Here is a 23,078-nt window from a genome sequence, read left to right as displayed (position 1 = left end):
GAAGTTGTAAAAAATATTTTGTAAAAATTATTTATTATAAACTATTATTTATAATAAACTACTATAAACAAAATTTAAATGTAAAATATAAAGTAAAAAAATTGGTTAGTTTGATTTTCTTCTGCAAAATATATTAATTTTTTTCTTTAGATTTTAAGATGAAAGATGACGTGTATATGTTTTTCTGGGATTTACCCGGTTTTCCATTTTGTAAAAAAAAAAAAAAAAAAATCGTGAATCGAATCGTGAAATCAAAATTGTGAATCGAATCGAAACGTGAGTTGAGTGAATCGTTACATCCCTATATATAAGTGTTACATTTATAGTTACTATTCCCCGCCTCCAGTTCACGCACACATTTAAAGATGAAACGTCACATGTCAAGTCACCTTTATTTATATAGCGCTTTTAACAATACAGATTGTGTCAAAGCAACTGAACAGCATTAATTAGGAAAATATTGTGTCAATAAGGCAAAATGACAATAGTAAACACTCAAATTTCAGTTAAAGGCAGTTCATCTTTGAATTCAGTGATGTCATCATCCAGCTCAGTTCAGTTTAATTAGTGTCTGTGCAATCAAGTCGACGATATCGCTGGAAATTAAGTGTCCCCAACTAAGCAAGCCAGAGGCGACAGCGGCAAGGAACCAAAACTCCATCGGTGACAGAATGGAGAAAAAGAAACCAGGCTCAGTCGGGAGACCAGTTCTCCTCTGGCCAGACGAAACCAGCAGGTTAATTCCAGGCTGCAGCAAAGTCAGATTGTGCAGAGGACTCATCTGGTTCCCGTGGTCTTGTGCCTATGGCCATCTAGATCAGGGGTTTTCAAACTGTGGGTCGCAGAGTGGGACAAGGTGGGTCGCACAAAGTCACTTGGCTGCAGCTAAATTTGCGTTTCAATGACACACACACTCACACACAGTTCAGTCTAGGGCTGCACGATATACCAACATTAATTACGAATTGCGATATTCTTAGTTCGATTTTTGAATCGCAATTAAGTCTGCGATTTAAAACATGCGTTGTGTGTTTTGAAGCGTGGGAGCACACGGGTTGTAATAACAGTGAAGGTCTCAGAGCGACGTCATTATTAAAGGGCTCGATCGGTCCGCATTATTAATGAGATGAAACTCGCTCACTTCACTGCGCTGTATTCTGCATGAGATTGCATAGTCTGTAAAAAGCATTTCACATGTACGGAGTGAGTGGGGCACAAACGCAGGGTTAAATGTAACACTACAAGATTTAAACATTTCCACACGCTAGCATAACAAAATTAAACAAAATTTCCTATTATTTCCTTGCCATGTCATCTCTATATATCGAAAAAAATGTGCCAAAGTTCAAAAATCTTTTGAAGATATGTTGATCATTTATTTAACCATTGCAAAAGTAAATTTCTGACTGAAGTAAATTTGTCATCTCGGTTTTTAGTGTTTATTTAAAATGAGACCCAGTTGTTTAATATTTTTACAATTGTTTCACAATTATTTTAATCTCCACTGTTTAATCTCTCACTGTTTTAGATAGTTCTGCTTCGCTTCTTATGTTTTGCTAAAAAAAAAAATGTTTTTGGTTGTGCTCCGCTCTCCCCTATGCACACGGAAGGATCATGCATTTTCTGCACTGAACCCCGCGATGGATTACAGTTCATAGCCGCACCGGAGTGAGCGTGTTTCGAGTTTTTATGTTTCATAGACTCATTAACGTCTGTAAATGAAGAAATTCAAGAGTAAATATTAGTAGTGAAATTTTACAGTTGTACTATAAAATAAAATGGTTATTTTTTCTTAAATACTTAATTTCTGCCATATTAAACTTTTAATTAAGATTAAGCGAAAAGTAATGTCAATTGTTTTTTTTATCTCAAATATTTTGGTGGGTCATGAAATAGATTATACTTGTCTAGGTGGGTCATGGAATGGAAAAGTTTGGGAACCCCTGATCTAGATGACGAGGTCTTCGCTGGGGATGTCTCTGGGGCACATCTAGTTGTCCTGGACTCCGCTGTTTGTTCTTAAAACGCTTGTGAGTAGGATTAATTTTTTATGCATCTCTTCCAACGTCTCCGTTGCTAATTCCAAAACATAATTTTAGATTTAGTAACGGAGGCTTGAGCTGTTGATAGTAATGCATAATGCAGTTATGTGAGAGAGAGAGATTAAGCGTGTGTGAATTACCCAATTCTGTGCTTCTCTCAACAGTGTTAATGCTAAATTTGCTTGTATCATTTTAATTTTTTTGTGTTTTATATTTAAACCCTTAATACAAAATAGTATAAAATGTACTTTCGGCCATTTATTGGTCATAACTTTAATAGCGCTATCTCTATGTATGTCCATACATCAAATACTCAGCTGTGAAAATGCTACTGGTGTCTCATTATAGCACATCCAGCTTGTGTTTCAGTGAAGGTCATACCTGTTACAGAGGATCAGACCAGCTTTTCTTTTACAGTGTAGATCAAACCTTTCCTTTGTTAGAGTTTGTGTGTGTGAGAGTGAGTATGGGAAAAAGAAGGGAATACTTTCCCCACCAACCTCTCTCTTTCTCTCTCAGGCATTATGGCATGTGGCCAGATCGCAGTGTGAGCTCTCTAATGCACACACATACTATTCCTTATTAAGCTTTGTAGGTATGGGATTCCTCCTCGACAGGATATTACATTAATGGATGGAGTCAACCACACTCTAATTACTCTCCATTCAACTGTTTACCACTGTAACTAATACACACACAAGTTTCTCACATGCGCTCAGTGTGTTAGCCTGAGTCCTTTGTCCTTTGAGTTAGCAGTGAGGAGTTAGCAGTAAGGAATGCGCTTGTTGATCAGCATCTTAGATCTGATATAGCGTTAGCCATATATCCCAGAGCGCTGCTCTGTCTGACTGATTACAAAAGTGTGTGTGTATGTGTGTGTGTGTGTGTGTGTGTGTGTGTGCTAATGAGGGATCTAAGAGCGGGTTCACCTCAGCCAAACAGGTGTTAGAGAGTGGTGCTCTGAAGAAACAGAACGTTTGCATGACTTTAATGGCTTTACTTTAAACAGCTGGATCTATTTAAGGAGTCTCAGACAGCATCCAACACACAGATGTGTAAGTTTGGGAACCAAAGCTTTAAAATTACACTTTAGAGCGGCATGATGATTGGATGGATGGATGGATGGATGGATGGATGGATAGATGACTGAATCCTCCTGACTACAGTAGGTCACACCAATGATAATCATTTTTAAAAGTCAGATCAGGCAGGCACATTAATATTTTTTACCAGCTAGATGAATAGAAAGCTATGTAACTTCATTTTTCTGTGGTGTGAGTGTAGCTCAACCCTTTTCATAGCGGTATATATATATATATATTTTTTTTTAGATTGAAAAATCAAAATTATTTTAGTTAATCAGTTCATTTGGATGATTCAATTTTAATAAACCAGATAAAAATCAGATTCATTGAAGCACGGCCCTCATTTAGATGCCCACACAGCATTACACATTGTATTTTGTAATTATACGCTGTCTAAATTAATTATACAAAATTAGTTAAAGACTTCATTAAAGTTTTTGACTTGGTTATATAAGTTATGGTGTTTTTTTATTTCTTGTATATAAATCTGTGGTAAATATGTGTGTATATGTATATATATATATATATATATACATATACACACATATTTACCACAGATTTATATACAATAAATACAAAAAACACCATAACTTGTGTGTGTGTATAAATCTGTTCAAATGTGTTTATTAATATCACCCTAAATGAGCTTCTCAGTTGAGTGTCTTTGTGGCAGATAAATACTTTTCAGGGGTTTTTTTGGTGGGTGTGACTTCACTTCTCGTTTTTATCATATTCACTGTAACTTGAATACCCAGGGCAGATCCTAAATGACCCATGACCTCTGACCCTTCACACAAGCCCTGCCACCTCAAAAACAACTAGAAACCGCTCAATGGTCTCTCTGTCAATAAATAAAGCTTTTGAAATTTAAAAAGGTTTCTTTGTGATTAATGTGAGCTTATATTGGTTGTGACTGGAGTCTGAACACACTGCCCCATTTTTAGCATGGCTGTCCCCAAGTAACCCAGTGTGTGCGTCTGCTGCCTGTGTGTGTGTGTGTGTGTGTGTGTGTGTGTGTATTTGTGTTTTTGTGTGTGCATGTCAGTCTGTCTGTAACAGCCTGTGTGTGTGTGTGTGTGTGTGTGTGCATGTTTATGTGGTTTATGAGGACACAAATTTGTATAACATGGGTATGACATAGGTATTACAACGAGAAGGTGATTTATGAGGACATTTTCAGTGTCCCTGTAATTCAAAAGGCTTATAAATAATTCAGAATGAGTTTTGAAAACCTAAAAATGCAGAAAGTTTCCTGTAAGGGGTAGGTTTAGGGGTAGGGTTGGTGTAGGGCAATAGAAAATACGGTTTGTACAGTATAAAAACCATTACGCCTATGGAGAGTCCCCATAAACCATAAAAACAAACCTGTGTGTGTGTGTGTGTGTGTTTGTTTGACGTTGTACGTATAATAACCCCTATTTTTCTGGTCCTGCTTGGCATTTGTGAGGAATGCTCTGTCTTTCTGTTGTGGGGTGTGTATGTGTGTATGCATCTGTATCTGTTAATATTGTGTTTTGTCTCTGTTGTGGTGATTTAAACTTTCCGCAGCAGTTTGTGCTTCCTGGTGGTTTCCGTCCTTGTTGATGTCTGTGTGGGTGTGTGTGTTTCTTTACATGGGAATGTAATTCCCTCTGTTTCTAAACGAGTTTGGTTCACCCTGGGGTTGCCGACTGAGAGAGTTCCAGACAAACATCATTGTCTGTGACCAGGCAATGATCTGTCATTAAGCGTGGAGGTTGAAAGGTCATGCATGAGTGTGTGTATATTTTGACAAGGCCTCCTGTTATCACTCCATTGGGACTCCTCTGAATAAAAGCAGTTTAGATGTTGAATGTTAAATTAATTTAAGCACAGCTGTGTGGGTGTAGTATTTGATCATTTGTTGCCTTTGACGAAACCTCCATCCATTTGGTGAGGTAGGGAAAAAAGAAGGGAAGATGAGTGAAAGCTTGACTAAACAGGACAATCTATCTCAGTGTCTGTGATATGTGAACCTCCCTGTGGTTTGAGATGAGAGCAGAGGCTTGTGTTGTTTTTGGAGTCATTACCAGCATATTCTTGATGGTCCTTTGAGAATCATATGAAACGTTGTTCTCAATAATGTAATCCATATGTGATAAAATGCTCATAATCTAAACCTGCTCTAATCTGTATGTGTGGACGTGCACATCTGTATAGGGTGTGTTTGAAAAGAGACTGATCCAGATGAGGCTGGAGTAAGAGTGATGAAGGTGACATTCACAATCATAGATAGATTATTTTATTTCTATGCTCTTGTACCCTCCTAATTTCTTGCTCAGAGTTTTGTTCTCTTCTTTACAGTATCTGAATCTGAGACTATGAATTCCGTTCAGAATCAAACAGAACCTTCATGATTCACTTAATATTACAGATTAATATTCCAATATTCCATATTGTGCACATTTTTAATTCAGTAACAGTTTTTCTTTTTAAGTGTTAATATCTTGCATATCTCATTAATAATCAGTGAAATGTGTATATTAATAGTGAATTGGTTCAGAGATGCAGGTTCTAGTTCCAATTCTGACTTCTTTGAAGTGAAATTATATATTTTGGTTCACATTTGTATTGGTTGACTGATATAAAGCCATTATGTTGGCTGGCATTCAGCATTCTTTTAAAATTATTTAATAAACTTAAATTAAGTTTGGTAGGTGGGTCTTTTATTTTGACAGTGCCGAGAAAGCAGCGCCTGAGTGCAGATGCACCAGAGCTCCCATTCTCTGTCTAATAATCCAATGGTAAATACTATAATATGTTTAACAATATACTGTCTGCATTTCAAAAATACACATATCATCTAAACAAATCATTAAAACAAACAGTTAATTCCACAAATCTCTCGGAACATTGGTGAATCCAACTGTTAGATCTTCTAAAGCAGGGGTGTCCAAACTCGGTCCTGAAGGGCCAGTGTCCTGCAGAGTTTAGCTCCAACTTGCCTCAACACACCTGCCTGGAAGTTTCTAGCATGCCTAGTAAGAGCTTGATTAGCTTGTTCAGGTGTGTCTAACTTGGAGTTAAACTCTGCAGGACACCGGCCCTCCAGGACCGAGTTTGGGCACCCCTGTTCTAAAGTGTGCATTGTACCCTGTATAAAAATGTGTGTACTCTATGCCTGAAGGTTAGTCCGTGTGAAATTGTGTATGATTCAAGCCTTGTGTATTATTGATGTGAACGAGCAACTTAAAACTATTCTTCGCTATATCCAGTTTACCGCTATGCTATATTTATGTTGTTCATTGTGTACTACTGAATGTAAAATTAGTGTTGCTTGGTCTTTATTTGAGGATGTTTGATTCCCAGTGCATACAGACTTAAAAGATTATTGAGTGCACTGTTGGTTACTGCCATAATGGGATTACAGAATCAAGAAGTTGCTGTATACATTGTTTAATTTAAAGATTTTTTTTAACAAAATTATTTTTTTAATAAAAAAAAAAAGATTTAAATTTGATTTTCAAATGATTTATATCCCAATATTTTTAGTAACTAACTATTTAGTAACTATTAGTAGTAATAATAGTAGTAGTGTTCTCACCCTGCTCTCTAAAACATTGGCATCTGCCATCAAAAAAAAACATATGTGGGTCAACCAATACACTTTACTTAAGGCCTTTCCATCCATACTGTATATTTGGACCACCTTCTGAGATGGTCATTTTGACAGGAAATTTAATGTAAATGAAATGGTTGACCTCTTGCTATAAAAACACTGCGTACTTTGCAAGGGGCCTCACTTACATGTTCATGAATCTGTTCTGTTGAACAATATGCTGTTTTACATATGGTGACATTTGAGTGAGGCTGACAGTAATGATATGACTCTGAATACAGATGGCGTGCCCTTTGAGATTATATCATTGATTTATGACGGCTTAGATGATTGTTCATGTTTTTCTGATTAGACCGATGCCCTGCGTCATATATCTAGCAAGACTCTGGAAATTAACATGAATTTGGGTAAATAAGGGCCTAGGGCTGTGCGATATATATCATCTACGATATTATCGTAATTGTTGTTTAAACGATATGCAATTTGACATTATCGAGTATATCGCAAAAACCAAACAAAAACACACCCAGAGAGTGCACGCATACACTATGAGACGTAGGTTAGACTACTGGCCGAGCACATCTAGTGTTCATGCTTTCCAAATACTGCCACCTACTGGTGATTTTAGGTTTATATTTAAAGTGTGTTTTCCCATTTTTCCACAAATAATTTCAGATATCACTATTGAATATTTTGTTATCAAAACATTATTTTTTGCAATTGTAACTGCAGGTTAACTGCATTCATGTCCTGCATTAAATGTCCAGGCAAATGTCTGTGTAAATGCATTTAAACACAACTTTAAACACTACAGATGCAGCTTCTGTGCCACCTCTGCATTGCAAACACATTTTGTTGATATTGATTTCATTTGATTTGTAACTGCCCTATAGTGTCTTACTATGTAAATTTAGGCTATTGATTAAATTTAAGAATTTGACACAAAAGATGATGCATACATTTAATTAGGTCAGAAAAATGGCCTTATAAAGGTTAAAATGGCCATAAAAGGTAAAAAATCGATTTAAACTTATTGGAAAATTTTAATTCTGTTACTCCTGCAAAATAATTAACACACAGAATATGAAGAATATCAAAAGCTTTGGGAGTCAGCTGTCCACGGCAGTCCTAAACCTGCCAAAATACCAGCACAATAACACGCTCAGCAAAATATCCTCTAATTATCGTTATCAACAAAATTCCAGATAATATTGATATCACTTTTGTCATTATCGCACACCTAGGGTCTATGAAATGATTGTTATTGAAAGAGAGGCTTAGTTAGAATAGAAGTGTTGTTGTCATCCATTTGATAAAGGAATCATGACGTCATGAGTTATCAATGGTTCAAAAATAAAAAAACTATCAGTGATTTTTATAAACTCATTCATGCATGCACACAAAACACTGTCTGTCTCTCCTCATCTTGTTCTTTTCCTTCCCTTCTGTCCAAAAGCTGTATGTTCATTTGAGTGCTCGTCAAGCTGTTGAGCAGATGTCTCTCTCTCTCTCTCTCTCTCTCTCTCTCACTAGCCTCTCTATCTCTTGCTCGCTCTGTTTCATGTGGTTTGTGGTTTGTCCCAAATTGGAATTGTTTAAAAGCCACAACACAGAGCCCTTTACACCAGGCAAAGCAAAGGAGGGGGGAACAAAGTCAGCGAGAGAGAGAATAGAGAGCAGGTGGAGAAGAGTATGTGCCAAATTGCAGACAGGTGCGGCCCAGCCTCGACACCAAGCCCTCGACAGAATCACCATACACTCGCTGTGCTCGCACGTAAAATACTAACCACTTGATCAGCACTGCTCTTTCTGACCACCTGACAAGCCTGCAATGGCATCATCTACCCTTTCAGGTCAGGGGTCAGGACAGCAGCTCTCTAATTGGAGGACGAACAAGGAAAGTGCCTGTTATTTTTTTGATTTCGGGTATTTCCTGTCTCTGCAGTTGGTTGGTGAAGTGATGCCTTTTGGCACTTTTCTTTTGAAGTTAGATGTCTTGAAAAAATATATAATATGAAACTTTAAAGCATTATCCCAAGGTCTCCCGTGTCCCACAATGTCTCAAGAGGAAAGAATGTTTCTTTTTTTTAAGGTGTTTTAATGAAGCCATTAAAGTCTGGCATTAACAACACAAAATCTATTGAAAAGGTGGAGCATTGAACAAGATGTTGAACAGTTTCCAGGCACATGTGTGCGTGCGTATGTGCGTGATCGTATGCACACATTTCTCTTGAAAGGCACTAGATCACGTTAATTTAATGTTTGTTCTAAAAAGCCAGACTGATGATGGTGTGAATGTACGAGTGATCATGATAGCCAAACTTGCGTGTGAGTTGGTGGGTGGGTGTTTGGAGCAGAAATCATCTGGCATGTTTAAAAAGAGTCTCAGAGAACTAAATGACATCTCCAAAATGATACATTCATAAATAAAAAGTGGGTCTTTTATTTATCAGTCTTTGTCTCTCTTTAAAGGAATAATTCACCCAAAAATGAACATTCTGTCATTACTCACCCCGTTGTCATTCCAAAACCATACAATTGTTTTTCTTCAGTGGAACACAAAAGAAGAAATTCTGGGGACTGTCCTGGTTGCTCTATGATCGTGTCCCATACAATCATTTTGTTTGAGAAACGAAATGAAATGTAAGTCATTATGGGTTATATAATAGCTTATAAGCTTTTACTGTGACTGGAACATTGAGCTACAGAATTGTGTCGATCCGATTCTAGAATCTGAATCATTCAGACCTGTTCTGTGAAGTAGATCAGCTCTTTCATTGAAAAGATATGACTAAAAAGAATGATTTATTCACATCCACTTTTGTCCATTCATATTCTTTCTTTCTACCATCTTTCCTTCTACCTTTCTTTATTTGATTATTTTTTCCTTCTTGTGTGAGCTATTTTTACCAGCATTAGATACTGAGGAAAGCATTTGTGTCCTTACTTTTTTTATTTGGGCTGGTGCTCTGCATTTAGTCATACACTGTAAGTGTAAGCCTGCTGTCAAATCTCTAAAGAAAAGAAAATGTGTTAAAAATGAGACCTGTATAGAATTCAGGGTATAAATGGCCATGTAATGGATTGTAATAAAATAACATTGTATAGAAAGTTGGATTGTTCTATACTCGCTGGAGTAAAATCAAAGCTATTTGCTCTGTACAGTATTGTTGCCACGTCTGTTGGTACTATTGTATTACATCCATTACTCATGATTTCATGTATTACTCATGAATTCATTACAAGACCTCATCTGTGTGTATGTATACTGGGATTTCAGTGTTACACAAAGGTTCATTTTCTCTAGTTTAAAGCCAGCTCTTGTGACTCACGCCACAAACATGAGAATGAAAAGGATGAATATGGAGGAAAAAGTATCAGAGAAAATAAATAATGAGAGAAGGATTGAGGAAAAACAAAAATAGGAGCGAGAAAGACATTCATTCTTCTGTGTGCTTGATGAGCCAAGCCTTTTGTTTGAAGCTGTCATAGTTTGCATACAACACAGCACAACACACACGCTGAGACGTGTAATCCTCGAGAAATATGTGGAGGCCTCTGTGATCTCTTGCTTACATGTTTTCCGTCTTAAGTTCGGGATAAATATTTGTGATGTATGCGTACAAGTCTGTGTGTGTTGTCCAAGCCGCAAGAGTTTGTTAGTGATGACTAGTTCCACATGGGATCTGTGCACACAGAGCTTCACAGAAAGCTCCGCAGATTTCCACAAAAGCTTGACACATTCCCCACCCGTGCATGTTTGTTAATGAAATGTTTTGGATAATATGATTATGCTTTCAGCTACCAGTATGAGTGTCTTAGATACTTTTTGTTGTTGTCTGTGCACTGCAGATTTCCAAAAATCCACAAAGAAAATGCAAAGTAGCCTTTAGGTTCAGTCTGGTCACACTGACGACACTGAAATGTGTTATAGTAGTTAGTGTACATTGGTGTGCATGTGTGTGTATGTGACATGTCTGTATTAGCATGTGTGTTTGTGTACTGTGGTGTGTGTAATTGTGTGGTATGTTATTGATTTAGCTTGTAAAGAAACAGTATGCACCCAGAGAGGTTTAGATGAGGCTCGGAGGTGAAGACTAACAGATGACAGAACCGACGACTTTGAGTTGTCCTTGATTTTCTCTCTCTCCTTCTGCAGCTGTTAATTTTTTTTCTGCTGTATTCTGTTCATCAGCTGGTATTAATCCTTCCAAACACTCAGGACCCTTCAGACAAACGGGAACGCCTCGCTTTACAAACCACTTGTGGCACCAGACACACGACCCTTGGAGTGTGTGTTTGTGAGAGAGAGATAGAGAGGAAATGGAGCCCAGGATCTGGTTTTAGTTAAGATGGCAAATACTTGTATGCTAGCACATACAAACTTGCATGCACACACTTACGTTGGCTCTGGTCCAGTTGTCGCTTAGCTACAGTGATGACAGGCAGAAATAGTTTGACTGTGCACGGATGAGACAAAGTTTAATAGGGCGAATAGGTTTGTGACTACACACACACTCTCTCTCTCTTTGGCAGTTTTGTTCGACTGTTGATCACTTGCAGTCTTCTAGATATCAAAGTAATGTGCCAAGGACAAATTTGAGCCATTTCCATGGCATTTATTCAGACAAGCTGTGATGGACGTCAGGACAAACTAACCCAATTTGAGAACGTGCGTAAGGCTGCCAGTTGACCCTGTCACATTTCTAGATTCATATTTAGATTCACACATAAACATCATTGGATCGCTCTTTTGAGAATCCAAAAACTCAGTCTAATGTCATGGCCTGATCTGATTGCAACCTCTGGAGCACATTCTGCTCTCATTTGGCAGTATTCATGGGAGGGTGGAATAGTTTTTAGATGTTGCTCAAGTTTAGCGAAGGTCTCTGAGGATTCCACCATGAGCTCTGTATATAGCAGCAGGAGCGGGGATGACTGCTTCTTCAGTGCATTTGTCAAAAAGTAATGAACTAAATTTTATATGTACAATTTAACCAGATATGTACTACTCTACATGTTGGATTTTCAAGATCCACCCTCAGAAGGGACAGCAGCATTTAATGAAGACTGTACTCTCCAGCTCATGTTTACTGTTCTTCAAATAATCTAAACAGAAATGTAACGTAATGTCTAAAGAAGTGAATACGAACTGAGTTTGTCATGCTCCAAAAAGAAAAAATAGTACCGTTAATGTAGTCTGTATGATTCATACGCTAAGTCTTCTGAAGCTATGTGATAGCTGTCAAACCTCAAATCTGGCGTTTTTATGATTTATGTAAGATTTTCTTCGATTACATATACTGGAAGTGTTTCTTACTCCACACCACAGGATAAACAGAAACTGCATACAAATTACCTTTGTTATTGTGGGTATTGTCAACGCAACAATGTATGCAAAATTAATTTTAATATACATTTACTGTTATTATTACTATTGTTTATTTGAAAGCAGTTGTCTTGCTTTAAAGGATTTTATATATATTATCCTAGTCATATGGACTGCTTTCACAGTATTTTCGCATAAACACATTTCATTACACCAAATACACAAAATAATGTTCTTTTTAGCAGCATCATATGACCCCTTTAAGGTTTTTTTTTTTCTTTCTTTTTGGAGCTTGACAGTGCCACTGTCATTCACCTATATGGAAAGGACATTCAGCATAATAACATGCATGTGTGGGCGAGTAAACAACAGAATTTTGTTTTTTTTGTGCAGGGCTGCATGATGTGGTCAAACAATCAAACTGCAAGCAATATGCAATATGATACGATGGAGAGACTGAAGAATGTGTGTCTGATACACTGGAACCAATAGGTTATTGACACACATCTGTAGTTTGTTTTGCATTAATATGGAATGCATTGATCACATTTGTTCACTGCTGTCGCCACGCGTTTCCTGTATTGATTTGAAACTGTGTTGGTTGATTGGATTGGGAGCAAAAGTTGTACGTTTTGTACAAGTCAACTCATATCTGGCAATTACGATTATGATTTAGGCTTTGTTGCAGTTTTGCTGCTTGCTTGCTTCAGTGCAATAGCTGTAAATATATTTTTTATATTTCTTTCATCTCTACTTGAAGCTGCTGTATAGGCCTATTTTTTCTGTTAACATACTTTCTGCTATCCCAGGATAATATGCAGAGACCGCTCCAAGGATGACTTCCCGAAATGTGTAAACACTGCAGATCTTTGGTGCTTTTAAACATTGCTCTGTTTGTCTGAGTGGTCTGATGTGTCAACTTCTGGCTCAACCAATGGAGTGAGTTGAAATGTAAAATGGTGGCGGGGCTATTTTTCCAATTCGTTTTGGTGACACTAATTGTTCAGAATTATAAATTCTGGATTTGGTTTGTTAAATGAGAAAAATTAATTGGTTTTCAATCAGCTTTATTTTACTTTCTAACAGTATTTGCAGAACCACAAATTTCTGCTGAGTGGTATTTTTTAGAAGAACAGACTTCTTCAAATTGGATATTGGTCTGTTTACTGTAATAGAGGGCATAATGGCTGCTCCTCTCATTCCTGTGTTATGAACTCTGATGTTTGGTTGGCCACAAATATGCAGCCCAGTAATACATCTTTAGTGTGGTGTGTTTCGCTGCTGTACTGTGCGAGAATGCACTGTGAGAGTGTGTAATGTGAGTAAATGTATATTTATATCCAACAATATCAGTGGAACCCAAGGCATCTGTATTCTCGTGTTTGTGTGCGTGTGAATTTGAGTAAGATGGGTGTTTTTCAGAAATGGCAGCTCTGTCAGTTTGTTGACTACATCTTCAAAACAGCTCTTTACATCTTTCATTCTCTTTTTGCCTCTTTATCTCTCCCTTTTCTTGCATCTGACCTCTTAATCATAACAGTTGAATCATTTGCTGCTGCTGAACAAAGCTCTAATTGGGGTTGTGTGTTTTCAGAGCCTTTGTTTAATTCATTTGGTGATTTGTCTTGTCAGAAGGGAAACAGACTGATCTTCTGCCCAGGTCGGAGATAGTGAGCTTTTAAATCACAGAGAAGCTCTTTTCTTTAATCTTTCCCTGTCTAGCTTGTACTTATTTGAACAATGCTTGAAATGTGGTATTATGAGCACTTCCTATGTCTATTCGCCTCTTTACGATGAATATCTTGATGTATTCCCCAAATGTAAGTTGCTTTGGATAAAAGCGTCTGCTAAATGAGTAAATGTAAATGTAAGCGAATACTGTCTATATCAAGGCTCAAGCATTGTTTTGGTCACATGTATGTGTGTTGTTAAATGTTTAGAATAGTAGGCCTAAAGGTTGCTTTTAAGTTCATTTGTGAATGTCCACTGAACTGTGTGTAGAAAAGTGAAGCTTCAGGATCCTGGAGATCCACTCTAATGAGCATTCATTTACTTACATGCCAGTATTTCTGTCACTGCTTTTCACCACCGTGGCCAAATACAGTCCCATGACAAAAGAAGTCATATTTTGAGATTGATATTGCATTCCAGAGTGACTGTAATGAGAGAAATAGGGCATGTGCCCTGCATCAAAATGCATCTTTCTTGTTTAAGTTGTTCCATTTAACTTTTCCTTTCCAGCTGCATAAAGTAATTAGCAACATAAAAATTGGTGTAATCGATTCACAAACAAATTACTCTTAGGAAGTTATTTTTTTTAATGACAACATACAGCACAACCAGCGAAGTCTACTGTAACGATAAACGAAAGTATTAAGCAGAGTGTAATCCAAAATACAAACAAACGAAGACTTGACTTGAAACAGACTTGACTTGGCATGGCATGAACAGACTTGACCAGAAACAGACTTCAACTCACCAACAGCAGTTTACACAGTTCAAAGCTAGACAAGAAACAAAGGCAACATGAGGGCTACTTATACTAAACAATAAGGGTCACATGACATAAACCAACCAATTAGCAAACAGAACTGAGAACCACATGACAGGACAATTACCACAACAAAAGGTGCGTTCGACTTGAAGCACCGCTACAGACGGCAGTCAACGAGAGTAGCCGCTTGCAGTCGGGGGCGGAGTTGAAAACGGAGCCGTCAAGCCAGACACTTTCTGCTCCCGTTAGTGACGCTCAAATCCAAATCATTGTTTGCATACTCTATCACAGATGAAGTGAATTAAATGCAATATTTCGTGAAACAGCTGTGTCGTCATCAGCGCTCCTGCAGTCGCTCTGAAAAAGCTGCGCCAGCTGAGTCAGCCGGCTGCTCTCGAAACGATATTGCGGTACTTTGATGCCACACGTGACAGTGACGTAGCGTCGGCGCCGGTTCAAGTCAGACAAAATTTCTAACCGGCATGCACTGCTTCAAGTCAGCCGCCGATCGGTTTGCGCGGCGCCGCATGAAGTCGAACGCACCAATACACAACAAAAGGATCACATGGCAAAATCACATGACTAGACAGGAACCATGACTAAGACAAAATAAAAGACATGAAAACAATGAACATGAAACAAAACCCCACATTACATCTACTTCATGACCAAATGACTCTTTTGAGCCAATCTTAATGAATTATTCAGAATGACCCACTAAATTAGGATTCACTTTTTCAAATAGTCTCACAAATCCTTCTCTGCATTGGAATTCAAAGCGAGTCCAATCCGATCGAGAGCTTGTGAATCCGAATTGAATTGGAAATTTGTATTGATACCCCTTAAAATATATATCAAAATAAAATATATTTTACATTTTACATAAGTTATTTTTTTGGGGTCCATTTATTGTACTGTAAATTATTTTCATAAAAATTAAGCACATTTCCCCTCCATGGAGAACTGCCACTCCCAGTCAGCATTCTGATGTGATCTGATAATATCTTTGCCAACTTTTGATTCGAGTCAAGCTATCACTGACATATCCATGACACATTTATTGTGATAAGCTTGCATTGGAGATTAATGTTTTTTTTTAGTTTATTTTATTATTTGCATGTTGGAATGGTGATATAATGCTTTTTTTCTCCCGTGGGACGTAACATGAAATAGAGCAATAATAGATGAAAAGACAGAGGGAAATTAATCCAACACTAGCAGCAGTATCAAAGCAGGAACACATGCTTTGATCAGCTTCAACACTGAAATCTGCAGACCGAAGAGCAAGTAGGTCATCAGAAGGTTGTCTTGTGTTTCCATTTTTGTTCTTTTATCCAGATTTCTCCAAAGGTTAGCTCATAGTTTGGATTTTAAACCTATGAATAAAATCATATTAATAGTCTATCTGGTTATTTTATCTTCATAATAATAAGAACATTCCTTCTGGAGGAAGACAAGGTGACGTGAGGATATGTAGATATAACAGGAGAGAAGAAAGGGGTCCATTGATAAAGAGGCCAGTTAGAGTTTATCACAGTTTGCATCTTGTGTGTCTGTGTACGTGTGTGTTTGTGAGTGTGTGTATGCACATCTCATCCAGTGTTGGTCCCAGATGGGCTGCAGCTGTACAAGTAAAACCACACATCCAGCTGTCCGAGCTGTGTGTGTCACACTGCCCTCTAACTGGAGAAACTCACCACTTATGAGGTGAGAACATGTTGAGACCACTGTCACATAAGGTCTGCCACTCTTCTTTCTGTGTGTGTGTGTGTGTTTTACAGTACTACCAGCCCTTTTAACTACCATCACAGCATTAGCGTATTGTGTTATACAGTGGATGTGTGTGCTTTACTTCATAAATCGTCCTGTACCAAACTCAAGTCTGCATTCCTATCAGGTCAAATACCACTCTGACCTGCCAGTCAGTATTGTGTGCTCGGAAACACACTTTGTGTGTGTGTTTGAGAAAATATAACTCTTGCCAGAGAACATTTGATTTCTGATGTGCTCTTTAGCCAAAGCAAGCAGAGCTGTAATCAGATTGTCACGGTAAAAAGATCCCTCCACTGAGGGAGTGACATCATTAACTGTTGTGAAGGTCTCTCACTCTTATTCGCAAACTGACACAAACCATTCGACAACCTTGACATACTTTGCTCAAACTCTACCAGAGCCTTTTCTTTTAAACCATCATCTAAGTTGTTTATAAAGTCATGTGCTCTTCTGTGTAATGAACCGTAACATCGTGTAAATGCTCTGGATATAACATAATCACAAAAAAGTATGTATGTTATTGTATTAATGAGATGACAGCATCTATGATAAGGATCTTTTAAAAATCTAGCTTACTCACTGTATCCGTTTTGATTTCATATGGTTTTGACAACACTTATACCATTTTTAACAAATACATTTATGTCTTTTTTTCCTCATTTCAGGACAATTACATCTCCCTCATTATTGACAATGTAGCCAAAGAATAGGCTATTTAATAAAAAAAAATGAAAGGCATCATAGAATAGGTTCATAATAATCCTCAATGTATGAATTGCAATTTTATGTATTTTTAATAAACTGATAGGTCTGTATAAAAATTAGCATCACTTCACTGACCCTCTTACCCTAGAATACTTTACAATCCTCTTTAACTTTTGAAAATATAGCGTCTCTGTGTAATTTCAGGTAAATTGGGCCAGTTTTTGAGATGCCTGTCAAAACGTGACTTGGTTTGCCCACATTTTCCCCTTTCTTACATGCTCTCTGATGGTTACGGTGCTTGCTCTTATATGGGGCAAAACTGTCTTCTGCTCTGTTCTTGTACATTTAAATGTCATTGAAGTGCTGGAAGATTTTGTGCTCATCTGCGTTTGAAAAGGACACAATACAACTTAATTATCGATATTTCTTGAGGTTCTAGCTATGTCATTTTTATTATTAAACTCTTGGCTTAAATAGCAGCAAATGATTGTCTAATGATGGTGATGACTTGAGATTTATGATTGACCAGTCATAGAGATGGTCCCACTGGAGCGGCGTAGGATTAACTGCCTCTCACAACACTGTAATGGTGATAGAGCTGGCTGTGATCTCAGAAACTCTCCGTTTCCTGGAATACATCTTCCAATCTTTCAGCTAGAGGCCCAGATCCTTAACCACTAACCTACCACTGCAGTCTGTCAGATTCTCCACTTGATTCTTGGCACATGTCTCTTCTGCCCACGTCAACAAAACGTCTTCATATGCAATGTTTTTAGATTACATTCAGATTCAGCATCACACTTTCATACACATTTCATACACACGCTTGTGTGTGTGTCTCGAGAGGATTGTATCTCTCAGTAGGAGTTTAATTGTATGATGTCAAGTGAGCTTCATTGGTCCAGGAGGACTGCGGTCATTCTCAACAATGAGAACATCTGCTCAAAGTAGGGCTGCACGATAAATCGCATGCGATTTATCGTGCAGCCCTAGCTCAAAGCGAGTGTTGTCTTGCTCTGTGATTGGGTCATAATGTCAAACTATCAAACATTTTAATCCATCCTGACATTATTTCCCTTCTTCTTCTAGAACGTTCAGGATTTATCACGCCATTCTCTCAGCAGATCTCTACCCATCAGTGTTTAATTTATGTTAAAGGACAATCAACAATATGTGGATGGTTTATTGAAATATTTTAAAGTCGTTTATTGTACATCTGGTATCTTGTGGTGGTTGACCATTTGATCTTTGAGGGTTTCGTCCCTGAAGTGATAATTGACATGATTTGCAAAAAACAAACGTACTGCTAAAAACACAATAATTGAGCGCTTTCATAATAGATCTTTTGTGCGCATCTGAGTCGATGTGACATCAGCGTTCAGTTTGTTTGGTTGCAGTGAAAGTAATTTTCTAAACTTAAATGCACATCAGTGAACCACACATCGTCTTTATGTAATAGCCAGATTTTGCTATTATGCGAAAGTGAAAAAAAAAAAGAACACTAAATGATTTTCTTTCACAAAATTTGTTCACACACAGTGCAAGCCAAAATTCTTGCAAACCACCCTGAAATGAAGCCCAAAGCCTGACAGAAACGACGTGATTCAGACTTCCGACTGGTATTTTTTACTCCGTTTATGGCAATGCATGATATGAACGTTTTCATTTTTCACCCATATTATCTCAGTGCAGTGCTGATCCTGCACCACATATAATGACTTATTTACGCAAGGTGTAACTGTTGTGAAGGTCTCTCACTCTTATTCGCAAACTGACACAGTTTTTTAATTTTTTTATAATATGGGTGAAAAATATTTACGTAAGGTAAAAGCTGTCCAACTAGTAGACTTTTAAGTAAAAAAAAATTGTTTTTAGTGAATCAAATACATATATCAAAGTGTAACAGTGTAATCTGCTTCACGATCATTCAAACAAGATAAACTTCTTCATACTCTTTGATGGGGTTTTATGACTGAAGTGTTCATGATTCATAATTGAATTCCTAAGTGTTCATAATTGTACACATACTGTATAGTAACCGTTTTAGTTTTGCACAAGAAATTATTTGCAAATTAAAGTTGCTTCAGTTGATAACTACAGAGCAGTTTTGGATCGTGCTGATTTAATATATGTTAAATAAATGATAATACAAATATTTTTACCAAATTAGAAGGGTCCCTTTATAACTTACAGCATTAGATGAGAGAGGATTTCTTTCATATGTAAGCAAAATGGACACTATAACCAAAATATGCCTAAATTAATTGGAATCAAATTGAGAGTTTGTGAATCAGAATCTAATTCATCATGTGAGTGCTAGTGGTGGTAGTAAACGTAATGCATTTCAGACCTAGTTAATAGCCCACAATGAAAAGTGACCAGCAGGGGCAAAGAAGAAGGGTGGAACTTTGGACCCAGACACAAAATACACAATAAAAAACACATTACATTGTGAGAAGTTTTTTAACGAGAGATGTTTTTTTTCTTGTGTCAGAACAGGTCAACAACAGGTTAAAACTGTTTGTGGAGAGGGAACGTTTCGAAAAAGAATTGCCCCTAATGTTTCAGAAAAGCAAGAATAATGTAAATGAAGTGTAGTGTATTAATGTGAAACACACACGCTTTCTTGTGTTGTGCTGTGTTTGTGTTGCGATTATGTGTGTGTGGTCAGTCTGATTAAAAAGGTCGTTTTTCTCCAGCTGTCAGCGGAAAGAATGGAGAATGTCAAAATAAGTATGAGTGGAATAGATGCTACCGTTAGCTCAGACCACACACATACACAACCTCTTCAACAAGCAATGTCATACAATTCAAACAGAAATAAATTAGGCCTCATACAGCACGTACCCTTACTATAAATATTGTTTCAGAGCAACACATGTGTATGTGTGAGTCTACACACACGTGTATGTATGAGGGTGTGAGTGTATCTGTCCTCGGTGACAACTGACAAACTAATCACACGCACGTATTCATCATGCAGCAGCGTTTATCTGTTCACAATCTCTTGTTTTACAAGCATGAAGAAATGTACACACATGCGGACACACGTTTGAGGGAAGCAATTTTAGCTTGATGGAGCATTTGACCAATCAGTTTGTGGGTGGTCTAAAGAAAGACAATTCTCTCTCCCTCTCTCTCTATAACTTGTATCCTCTAGTGTGTTTTGGTAACACTTGTTACAGTAAGGTTCAGTTTGATCGTATACATGCATTTGGTACATTATCGTTCAAAAGTTTAAGGTTTTTTAATGTTTTTGACAGAAGTACAATATAAACAGTACTGTAAAAAGTAACAGAAATATTGTGAAATATTACAATTTAAAATAACTGTTCTATTTTAATATATTTTCAAATGTAATTTATTTTAGCGATGAAAAAGCTGAATTTTCAGCAGTCATTACTGCAGGCTCGAGTGTCACATGATCCTTCAGAAATCATTCTAATATACTGATTTGGTGCTCAAGAAACATTTCTTATTATCAGTGATGAAAATGCTTAATATGTTTGTGGAAACCATGTATTATATAATTAATAGAAAGTTCAAAAGACCAAATAATCCAACTGTGCATCTCTTGTGATACTGCAGTAAGACAAAGTTTCTAATGACCTTTAAGAAAGAAAGAGATTGGTGTACAGTTGGAAAAAAAAAGGTACAGTGTTTTGTTTAGTGTGTGTAAAAAAGAGACAGATGAGATGTCTCACACTAGAGTCGAGTTACAAGGTCTAGACTGCACGGAGCTTTTTCTCACACACACACGTCTTGCTAAATGAGGACATACCGTAGACCTCTATTGTATATATTTAAAGCTAATTATAATTACTGCAAACTAACCTAAACCATACATCTAAAATAAAACGTTTTGCATGTTTAATATTGGAAACACATTATTTGCTTTATTTATAAATCCCTTTTATGTTTCATGGCGACTCAGATGTCCCCAAAGGCAGGTTTTGTCAGATTTGGCTAACTTCTAGGGTCGGCTTGGCCCCTAAAGTACATGTAATTAAACCTCCATACTCGCTTTCTTTTGTTGCGTATCATAATTGCAAATAAGAAAATCATTGTAAGCTTGGAGAAATGTTTTCAATGCTCTCTCTCTCTCTCACACACACATACAGACTCTGAGCCAGAACATCATGTCCAAAGGCTGGAACATCCTCTGGCAGGAAGACCTAGAGTGTCTGATTTCAAACACACAGTGGATTAAAAAACAAAGTGTGACACAGCAAGGTGTTTACAGATCTAAAAGTGTCATCTTACCGGTTAAAACACACACATACTCGCGTTCACATTCGCGCTTTAATGTTTTACTTGGATACATGAATACACATGACACCCAATGCAAAAAAATAGCAAGAAGGGGAAAGTATTAAGAAAAATAGGAAGGAAAGAATAAAGAATGAGAAGGAAATAAAGGAAGAATGAAGAAACAAAGGAAGAGAAAGTTTGTTCTCTCCCAACCTCATCAATTTAGTGAAAATGTCTTTGCTTCCTCTCTCTCTCTGTGTGTGTGTGTGTGTGTGTGTAAGGCTTGCAGCACTATTACTCTTTTCATATGTGAGATGATAAGAAAGGTATTTCCTTTCTAAATAATTCATTAAGTTTATGTGATTTTGTGTGTGTTTGTGTGCTGGATCATCCTATTGGAATGTCTTACTGTTGTAAATCCACAGGGTTTCTCAACACACACACACACATTATGTTCATTATGCTGTCGTTCGGCAGACGTGTGTGTGTGTGTGTGTGTGTGTGTGTGTGTGTGTGTGCGTGCATGGTGACATTTATTTTATGAAGAAGTGGATTCATTTCATTGATCATGTTTTGGCTCAAACTCAAGCTGGAGTTAAAATGTAAAATGCTTTGAAACAGCACCATGAATTAATTTTATTCTTCTGCACTATATTTAAAAAAAACTTATTCCTTCATCTTCACAGAGCAGATGGAGGGATGAACACACAAGAGGGCTGGAGAGAGTCATTCATCGTACCAAACGTTCAGGTAAAAAAACCTTTGTGTGTGTTGGTATTCATGAAGTGTGTGTGTGTGTGTGTGTGTGTGTGTGTGTGTGTACGTGTGTGTATGTGTGTGTACATGTGTATAAAGCCTGTGAGATTGCCAGCGATTTCTCTTTGATGTGGTTTAGAGTTCAGAATGAGATGCATTTCCTTCATTTGATCATGCTACCTCTCACTCTCTCTCTCCCCCTCGTTCATTCCTTCCATCTTACTCATTACTGGGCTATGCTGTGCGCACCAGTAGTTTATATGTGAAATCCCTCTCCTTTATCCATTCTGGTAGCTTCTAACAAACTGATATTGCTCCTCTCTTGCTCTCTTGCTTTCTCATTGGTTGCCTCTAGCTTGGGTTACCTACTCCTCTTTCCACCGCCGTGATTGGCTCCAGTTGGCAGCGGTTTGATTGGCAGGTGGTTTGGCTTTGATTATGGCTGTGCAGTCACTGGCTCTGATCGGGAGTTCTACTGTTTCAGCTTTTGCACCTGTGTGCGTCATGTGCCAAAACAAATATCCATACAACACAGATAATGTGCACGCATGCCATCTCAAACGATGCTGAAGCAGATGTCTGGAAAGCAAGGTTACTGATGATGCTACATATAGGGTAGATGATATAGTGCGGATTAATGTCAACAAATGAGATGTACAGTAAAGTACAGTAAGGAATTATATGATATCCTTAAGGCATTATAATTGCACATTGGTAGAATGACATTAAGATTTGTATTTTAAATACTAAGACATTGTTTCCTTTGGTCCACTATAGTCATATTCTACTTCATTTAAACTTTCAGCCAACCTGAATATATAATAACAATAATAAGAAGAAGACATATTTTATTGTAAAGGTAGTAGTAGTAAATTAATATTGTTACTACTACTACTATTATTAGCAGACTCAAAAGAGATGGATTTTGAAGGATGTCACAACTACTGACTGTTTTCGCTGAAATCTCACCTTTTTCTGAGATCAAACGAGAATATGAGGTCTACAGAAAATGATATTTTGGTGCCGAAGCCAGCAGACAGCACCTGAGAGCCTGAGAGCAGTTTGT

General features: G+C 37.4%; 1 protein-coding gene across 4 annotated transcripts in view; it reads left to right on the top strand.

Moving 5' to 3' along the window:
- Positions 1-23,078, top strand: part of LOC107700911 (ectodysplasin-A-like) — a 43,188-nt gene that overhangs the window by 13,048 nt on the left and 7,062 nt on the right. For all 4 annotated transcript variants that reach the window (XM_016502761.1, XM_016502760.1, XM_016502759.1 and 1 more), the window contains exon 2: positions 21,943-22,006. In XM_016502761.1, the coding sequence (XP_016358247.1) occupies positions 21,943-22,006 (64 nt within the window). The remainder of the gene's footprint in view (positions 1-21,942; positions 22,007-23,078) is intronic.

The sequence above is a fragment of the Sinocyclocheilus anshuiensis genome, unplaced genomic scaffold (genome assembly GCF_001515605.1).
Source record: "Sinocyclocheilus anshuiensis isolate Anshui unplaced genomic scaffold, SAMN03320099.WGS_v1.1 scaffold438, whole genome shotgun sequence".
NCBI classification, from domain to species: domain Eukaryota; kingdom Metazoa; phylum Chordata; class Actinopteri; order Cypriniformes; family Cyprinidae; genus Sinocyclocheilus; species Sinocyclocheilus anshuiensis.
The sequence above is the reverse complement of the archived record's forward strand: the minus strand, read 5'-3'. Positions and strand labels throughout refer to the sequence as shown.